This window comes from Malurus melanocephalus, unplaced genomic scaffold (genome assembly GCF_030028575.1).
Source record: "Malurus melanocephalus ecotype Western Australia unplaced genomic scaffold, MMel_1.1 scaffold_38, whole genome shotgun sequence".
Taxonomy (NCBI): domain Eukaryota; kingdom Metazoa; phylum Chordata; class Aves; order Passeriformes; family Maluridae; genus Malurus; species Malurus melanocephalus.
The window spans coordinates 435,789-445,253 of NW_026623270.1; the positions used below are offsets into that span (position 1 = coordinate 435,789).

At 39.7% G+C, this 9,465-nt stretch overlaps 1 protein-coding gene across 2 annotated transcripts in view; it reads right to left on the reverse strand.

Moving 5' to 3' along the window:
• SAMD3 (sterile alpha motif domain containing 3) overlaps positions 1-7,428 on the reverse strand; it is a 35,884-nt gene extending 28,456 nt beyond the window's left edge. For both annotated transcript variants that reach the window (XM_057364340.1, XM_057364338.1), the window contains exons 1-3: positions 7,329-7,428; positions 6,405-6,594; positions 2,375-2,485 (exon numbers count right to left, since the gene is read on the reverse strand). In XM_057364340.1, coding sequence (XP_057220323.1) covers positions 2,375-2,485; positions 6,405-6,594; positions 7,329-7,407 — 380 coding nt within the window. In that variant the 5' untranslated portion in view covers positions 7,408-7,428. The remainder of the gene's footprint in view (positions 1-2,374; positions 2,486-6,404; positions 6,595-7,328) is intronic.
• Between the last annotated feature and the right edge of the window lie 2,037 nt (positions 7,429-9,465).

A 9,465-nucleotide genomic window follows, 5' to 3' on the forward strand; every position in this document is an offset into this window, starting at 1 on the left:
TAGGTAATAGGGGAAGCAAAGGAAGGAGCTCTCTAAAGACCATTAGCAGAATGACATACCATGGCCAAAAAACACTTCAAATGCAGCTACCCAGCAGTCAGGGCAGTTGCTGTAGCCTGAACAAAATAGATGTGGACTGCCCTAGTTAAAGACATTTCTTCTACTGAGGAAATGAATGACCCGTGCAGGCCATAATGGACATCTTGGAGATGGATGCCAAATTTGTAGTGGTAAAGGTAAAGCTAAATCTTCCAATTTGTTGTCCTTGCTGTCAGTTCAAATTGATGCAGGTGCCAGCACCAATATTCTGTCAGTGCTGTCAGTAGTTTTGTCTGTATATGAACATTTAGCAGGCCCAGGTTTAGTTGAGCACTGGCCACATCTTCCAAGCTCACTACAGATAGGGAAGTTCAAACCTGTTGAGACTGGCTGGAAGTTCTGTTATCCTGCTTGTGCTCTGAGCAAATTACTCCAAGGCATTCAGACAGTAAATCTGCTACACTCAAGAGCTACAGAACATATTTTTATAGAAAAAAATAAATGTACAAATGAACAAGCACCAGGACATCACCCTTGAGGGAAAATGGCTGGACCATCATAGTAGAAACAGTGGGAAAGGGATACATTAGGGACGTCATTTTGCTAAGCAAATATGTTGAGGAAAGGCAGACAGAACATATAAACCAACCAATAAAAGGTTGCTTTTCCACAGCAATATCAGGTATGTACAAATAGTAAAAGCCTCTGTCTTAGCAACAAGATAAACATCAGGCTGTCAGGAGCCATAAAACTGGTAGYACTCCAATACAGAAAAGCAGGAATATAGAAAATATATTTATTGAATTGTCCTCTGTAGCTATCTTATCATCTTCACAAACAGGCACTGCTTCAAGATTAATCTTCTTGGGAGATTAACAAAAAGATTAGCTGTTTTTACTTCTGTCATTGCTAGCAAAACATTATTCCATTGAAGTAGCTTGCAAACCTTAGTTTTATGCATGCCAAATTTCAATACAAGAAAAATAAAATTATACAATTGCTCCATTGACTTACTCTTTATTTTTGTGTTTAAGCAACRTTATTYGGTATTTTGGTAATATTTAATAATRTAATGTATTTAACACAGTTGTTAGGACTACCTGCACAGGAAACACAGAGAAACTTGGAGCCAATTTGCCAGCATTAATACTCCATTAACAATCCCCCTTAATTCACTTCCAGCAAAATCATACAGTTACTGAAGCTGTGGCTCCATCCATGGATCTTCTAGGAAAACAGAACCAAAGCCAAAAACAAACCACAAAAACCCAACACCACACATAAATTAAAACAAACAAACAAACACAAAAACAAACTGAAAAACCAACCCACAAAGTTTTGCTTTATCAGAGCAGATGAAATTAACAGGCAGACAGAGGCTGTAAGTATAATCCTGGCCAAATATCTGTAATTTAAACTGTACATTGTGCAATGGTTACTCTGATTCATACAACCTGTTTAAAATTCTTTATACAGCACAAGGCAAATTAGTCATTATTCATTAAAAATAAGCATCCTTTATAAGCACATGTTAAACATTTCAGGATCATATTAGTGGTCTATTCCAAGAGTTCAGGTGATTTGGGTTTGTTTGATATCAACGCTGACAGGATCTTTGGAGGTTTTGGTAAGTTCTTTTAAAGAACAGAAGTACCAGGACTTTATTTTAAAAGCATTGAATCATATCTGTCAGGGAGAGTGGCAGAGGGAGAAGTCATGGAAATAAAGGGGAATAATGATAAGCACACAAAGCTTTGCAAACAAGAAAATAATTGCCTTGGAAGAGGAAAAGGACTCTCTTCAAACACTGACTGCCCATCTCAAACAAGAAAAAAAAAAAACAATAAATCCCATCGCCTTGTCTTGCCTTCAGTTTCTAGGCAGGCTTATTTTGATAACTGAGGAAAATGAGTGTGCAAATGTAAACAGCATGCCTACCATCCCAAATGCTATATTTAAGATGTCTCAAGTGCACAATTTTTTGAATAGCCATATTCCACTCTGTAATGACTAGTTTGCCAGATTGCTGTTGGAAACATGTCTGTAAAAGGTGATTTTTAAAAATCAGATAAATAAAGACAAACCTGAATCTTGCCCTCTRTGTGAGGTAACACGAAACAGTGAGCAAAGACTGAGGACAAAAAAACATCATCAGGCTATTCCATTCGGCCAGATTCTAACAAATTTCTTGCTTTTTTCTAAACACACCTGGCTATACCTGAACCTGACCTCCAGTAATTAGGATCACTTTTTGTAAAGTAAAAATGAAGCAAGAAGAAGTGTTTATGTAATTTTCAAAAGGTAAGAAAATTTAATGAATATATTAGAAACTCACTTTTGCTTTAGCACTCTATGATCAATTAGTTCTTTTTCATTTTCTGTTGAACACAGGTACTTCTTCTGCTCCACAAGACMAGGAGAATTCAACATCTGTCTTTCAGTAGCCCTGAAAGAAAAAAGAAAAAAATCACTGTCAGGTCTTGCGCAGCTTATAAAAAAGAGGAACTTTAGGGTCCTTAAACACCAGTGGCAGCAATAAAAAAGGAGAAAAATTAACATAATGGATATATCATGATTTTACATGATCATGCCTCTTAATCAATCTCCCTGTCATGAGTTTACATGCTCATGCCTCTTAATCTATCTCTCAGTTCAATTATTAAACTCCGACAAATTAAAAGGAAAAAYGTAAATAGTACTGCCTGCTTATATTTTAACTATTACACAGTTACAAGCACCAAAAAAATCACCCTGCTCGGAGTTGCAAGGTAACTTCCATTTCATAACCTGGCATCTCGTAATCTCTGGATTCAAAGCTAGCCATCACAACATGCAAGCGGAGGCTGAAAGAGCGAATTACATAGCATTTCAAGGCAGTTTCTATAAAACTAAAACCTTGAAAGGTTGYTTTTYTCTGGAGGTTWAGTCCAAAGTTTCAAGTCAGCTTGSCAKTTCCCCAGCGACTCCAAAAKATCTCTGAATGTCACCTGGTTTTACAGTCCACTGTTCCAGGCTATTTGCTCCAACTCTAGCTCATCACTAGGAACAAAAACTCCAGATACCCACTTCTGCTATGTGCCAGTCCAAATCACTGCTTTCCATTTAACCTTTKTGTCCACTTCTCTTCCTCCTCATATTCCAGTTATTTCTTTTTTTGGCAGATGTGTTGGTAGAAACCAACATCAGCAGTTTTATCTCATACTGGGGGAAAGGCAGAACTAAGATAGGGGATACTGTTACACTGCTAAGAATTCATGGCAGTCATAAAACACTCCTTTTTTTTTTTTTTTTCCCTAAACTTCATCTCTTCAGAACATCTGAACTCTGACGATGATCCAGAAACTGTCCCAGCCTCAGCTGCACTCAACACATTAAATGTTGTTATTGGAAGTGACATTAAATTTTCCCAGATTTATATGGGGAGTTGTCCCTTTGCATGAATCTCTATTTCAGCCATGCAGTTAAAGCAAACAAACAATTTCCACCCCAGTATGTTCCCTGTGTAGCTCTTAGAAACAGTTGGTCATGAAATTGGAAGGCATTTTAATATTTACCTGGTAATGTCTGTGTGTGAGCTCCTCCAACACACATGAGCAGTTTCTGCTGCATGACTGAGAGCACTTCCACTGAACCAGTGACAGACACGAGATGCTATTTCCAAACTAATCCAAACTGCTGGAGATGTAAGCCACAGTTGGTGCCCATTCACAAATCTATTATTTCCACCCAGAAGGCATTCACCCATCTCACTCAAAGGTCCATGCCCAACCATGGACTTTGTTTCTGTTTCTAGCAGGGAGGAGACTCAGTACAATTCACACATAGTCAGAGGGTGTGTTAAGGACACCATGTTGACAGGATAAAGAGGTGACAGCCAGGATGCACCAAAAATCACTGGGGATACCATTAATGTGAGAAATACCATAAGGAAATACTGCTGGACAGCTCTTGGAAGCCCCACATTGACTTCAGCTGGGCCAGAAAGAGACTGTGATGATGATGCTTTCTTCCCTGCCCTGAGCAATGCCTTCCCCACCCTGTCACTGGCCCTGGCAGTGTGAGCTAGTTCTGGGAACTGGCCTGATTGAGAAATAATTCTGCAAAAGAGAAAAAATGGYTGGTTTTCACCTGTACTCAAGCACTGCATGATAAGCACTAGGAACATGCAAACTCAGTGTTCACCATTGTTCCCTGGCACTGGGGGACCACACACATGGATGCTACAAACTGCAAATCTTAGCATGGTTACCCTACTCAGTCCAATTCAGCCTAGCAGCACTGAGAGATGGAGGAAATGTGAGTTCACATATATTGTGACCTATTGGAACTATGAATTTTACAGTTGTTCAAAACAGTGTCTCATACACTTCAGTCATGGGCCCTTGAACTAGATGAGGAGAAATTATTCTTATAGGAATCTGTTCAAGATGTACYGAACAGACAAAAATAATTTTGAACCACATCACTAAGACAAGCACTGCAGTGTTAAGTAAAGTCACAGCTATCTGCATATGAGGGTAGAACTTTYAGTTTTGTACAAAATACTTTTTTCACTAGAGGAGCTTTTCCATAATTTTATACCCAAAGCTGCACAGAATATATGGACTTTTTAATCATCCTAAAATATACGACTAATTGCATCTTAAACATGCTTTGATTTTGTTCTGTCATTCTTGGTGTCACAGAAAATATTTCAGAAACAGCAGCTTATTGACTCAACTTCCCTGTAAATAGAAGGATACCAGCATCTTGTTTGCCAGGAAGGAGACWAGATAGGGAAAGGTTTTAAATTGTATTCACTAATATTTTAAGTGTTTAATTTTTATTTTTTTTTTTGTCTGGAGGACTTCACAGCAAGGCTGTTGTTCTCATGCCCTTTGGGAGATACCATGTCTTGACCTGCAGTAGCTGAGAAGCACATGGGAAACAGGCACATTGTAAGACATGGTCTATCCAAACATCCCTGACAAAATCCATGATGAAAGCTAAATATCCAAAACAACATCCCAACTGCCCTAGGCATAAGGGCATGCTTTCTTCTGAACCACCTTACATGAAATCAACACACTTTGGAAGAAGTACAGGAKCCACACACAACAGTCTTCACAGCTGACACCTATTCTACCCCTACAGAAAGAGATTCCTGCAAATCAAATCTCTGCCCTTGGTGCAGAGAACTGAACTGAGACTGGCTGTGMTTGCACATTGATAAATCACACGTGCAGTGACATGGTCTTCTTCCTGAAATCCACTTCCCTGCAAAGGTGAAGCAGCATTTACCTAAGGAATTTCACAAATACTTCCACAAGGACAAGAGGATGTATCCACACGAGCAATGCAGTTCTGCTCATGAACTCAAGTTGTTTGCCAATAACTCAGTCATCACTGTTTACCACGCTTTTGTTTGAGCTGTTGATCACCACAGGGTACACACCCTGGACTCCTTCTGGATGAAGCCAAATGCTCTGCAGTTCTAATCCTACTGGGATTAATCCTACTGTGACTAATGCAGCCTTAATGCTAGAGTCCTTTCCCTTGAAAAAAAGCATTTTGCAACCTGTTCTCTACTGCCAGGATTCTTGGGTTTAGAAGGGACCACTCCGAGGTCAGGATTTCTCTCCTCAGCCAAGATATCCAGAAAAAAAACAAACCTTGAAAGACTTACAACAGATCAGCATAGAGAGAAAGGATGGGAGAATCAAACCAAACAAACCCCTCACCCAAATACCCCCAAGAAAAACACCCCACAAACTCTGCATCCTCCTCCTGCCCTTTAGAAACCCCAAACAAACAAAGAAAACTTGCCTGACCAAGAGCCAGAACAAMACCACTGAGGACAATCTTCCTGGAATCTGTTTTCTAAAAATCTACCTAGTTTCACAATAAATTTCAAGWATCCCACTGTGGGATTATTAAATGCTTACATCTGGACCAAATCCAGAGTTTCCTTTGATAAACTGACTTTCAATACACCGGTGACACAAATACTATCTCTGCCTAAATCATTACTTTGCTCCAAGRCTTGAAGCATTTAAAAGTAAGTTCTTCAAAAGCTTAAAAATGTAAACAGAGAATAATCTTAGGTATAATGAAAGTTTGACAGGGCTTCATCCAAATGAAAACTACATCCTTGAACTGGATATGAAGAAAAGTTTAAATTAAAAAATGGTGTGGTTGAGGAATGCTGATGCCCTGTTTAAAACTACAAGGTAATAATCTAATTTTACATTTCACATGCTGCTACAGATACTCAAAATATAAAAACCAGTTACAGCTGAAGAGCTAGTAAATGCCTGTTTTAAAATGCCATGAAAAGAATATAACTATACCCAGACTGATATTTGCTGCACTATGAATAGACTCACCCACTGATTACTTCTGGAAATTTTTGAGAAGRTGTTTCACAGCAGTATGTAAGGGATTCCAGCCCACTCTTTTGTTGTTGGTATTTTTTAATCAGGTCCATCAGCACTGCTTGGTGCCCAATCTTCTTCACCAGCTGCTGCACCATACGATCATTCAGAGCCAGAAGAGCTGCTCCACTTACTTCTTCTTCTGCAGATTGAAGGGGGTAAAAGAATTACCACAAAATAGCTTTATAGTTCCAGTTACATTCTATACACCTGAAAACATGATGATGGAAGACTGGTCGAAGGTAAGGATGCTTTGTACTGCTGACAGTCATCTTCAGCTGCCACTGTCCTTTCCCAAGCAGTGCCAGGAGTCCTAATCACTGACCAGATACCTTCYCCTGAMAAAAAGCCAAGTTCAAAACAWACAGAAGCAGCGAGGTGACTATTTTAATGTTTTAAATCAGGCCTTACTTGAACCACAGGAGACTTTTACTTACTAATGAAGGAAATCAGARTTTTTTAACAGAGTACACAAGAAACAGTCTGTTCGCATAACAGTTTCTTGTGAACTGTTCTGTAGAGTGTTTATTTACTCAGACATAAAACATTTACACACTACATTTGCATTATTTCAAAAGGTTTCTACAATATAAAATAGGCCCTGTCAAGGCTTTTAAGCTGCCAGCTCTGATTTGAGGTGTCTCTATTTATATACTTAAATATAATCTCATCCCCCAGGATTTCTCAGAGACTTAGTAATAAATCTGTACACTTATGTAGATTTGTCAGTTCTCACCCTAATAAATTTCTGTAGAAGTCTGAAGTTAGCATATACACACATGCCCCAAAGCAAAACAAGGTAGGCAGTGCCAATTAAATGCATAGCAAGAGATACTAAACAAACACCCCCACCCCCCAAACAACAAAAATGCTTACCACGGAACTTAGGAACTAGTTCTCCTAAATTTCTCTGTTTCAACCAGTTGCAGACTTGCTCAACCGACCAATTTTCCATCTTCAGTTGTTGCAAAGCTAAATTTCCCTGTGAAAAGAAAAGAGGGGATTATTTTTGTGCTGAACTCCAAGCTGAACTCCAGCATTTCACAGGAAAAAAAAAATGCTCTTAGCAAATAATATAACTACATGATCTGAATAAAATTAGTGAAAAATAATCYAGCTAATGCTTGTTGTAAGTGGCAGTTTCCTTGGATCCCTTTCCTCACCTCCTCTCCCCTCCCTGGTTTCCCTCTGTTCTGAGGCAGCCTCATTCCTTATAAAACACGACCTGCTCCAGTACCATTAACACCCAGGTTTCCACACAGAGAAGAAAAAAGGTGTGAAATTCACCACCACCATCAGGCTCATCAGGAAATGGCTGACATTTTACAGAAGGRAARAAAAAAAAGCAAACCACCYCACCATCAGATAAGAGTCTGTCACATAAATGCTTACAGTCAGCTAAGCACCTTAACCCTCTCTGCACCACCCCGCAGGGCAGGTACCCAGCGAATACTTAACCCTGCATTACCATGAGCTAGGGACACTAAAGATGGAAGGGAGGAGACTGCTCCTCCTGTTAGTTGTTGGTCCCTTTCTCCGGGCTCCAGTGGTACCCGGGAAGATGCAGTGGGTGCCCTGGGAAGGCAGAGTCTCTGGGGCAGCGGGGACAAGTGCTTTGACCCTCTGGATGAATCCTGCACACAGCCTGTGCCACCTGCCCCAAGGACTCACTTGGATGATAACGGGGTGCAACATATCCCAAAAGAAACAGCGACCTCCCCAGAGGAAGATTACTTATAAAGACACAGCTTRTTCTGCACTGCAAACTTCTCAGCAGCAGAAAACTCTCCGAGRGGGATTTTCTTATTGATGTGTTTTAACTCTGCTATCTAAAGGAGCACCAAGTGCTCCATGACGATGCTTGCAGTCCTCAGCACACGACATTGTTGCAGTCAGGTTCTCAGACACAAGCACCAGTGTCTGGCATCGTTGGCCAAACATTTCCTTCCATATCCTGTGCCTGCAGCAAACTCCAGGCTAACATGAGGATTCACCCCACAAACCTCATCAGCATCTGTGCTCAAAAGAAAAGAAAAAAAAGTTCCTTGAATAAAAACATTTCCGTTTCCTCCAGCAGCAGAGACCCTCCAAAAGACACACACTTCAGCCTACACTTGTATGCCTGTCGACTTCAGCAACTTAAAAGGGTTAAGTTTAAGAGGATGCCTTTCTGAATTACATGAGTGGATTTAATTTGATATGACAACAGTAGCCATACAACTCCTCCCCCTAAGGCTAAGCAACAAGAACAGGGTGTGAAAAGTCATTATTTGTTGAGAACTCTGGTGTAAATTAAAAATCACACCTTTCTGTCACACTTCTTACTCCCTTGCAAGGAGTAGAGCAGAAAAAAAAGTCTCCAAAAACTTGAAAGATAAAATCGGGTGCAAAGCAAAAAGATACTTCCCTTATCAACCAAGCAGTGTAAAAGGAGAGAGATACATTAAAATGCTGGTAAGGTCACTTCTTCATCCTATAAGAAGACTAACACCCCAGAACTATTCTTCTAAAGCAGACAGGAAGATACCAACACTTAAAAAAGGATTAAGGAAACTCTAGCATGCACAACAATATGCACATTTAGCTCAGGATGGCTAATTCTACAGCAAAATGGCCACTTGACAATGGAAATGCAGGCTGCACACTTTATAGAGGCAAATAATGATAGTTGAGAGGCTGCTTAAAAAAAAATCAGGTGATATGCATGAAGAGTCATGAAATAGAAATACTTGTGGCATACTAGAAATTCTTCTCAAAAGTGACATCAGTCACTTGCACATGCTATATACAAAGCAACCAGAAAAAGAGCACACCAGTCTTCTAGCAGCATTATGGAGACAATAAGAAGRACTGAGCATGGATGCTGATATTTGTGCTCATCAATGATTCCATTTATTACAGTAGCATCAAAAGACTGCCCAGTAAAGGGTTGCCTGTGTTCAGTGTGATGAAACATGTGAATATTTATCAATTAAATCTTGTCAGAACAACAAAACCCCAATAATAGTAACAT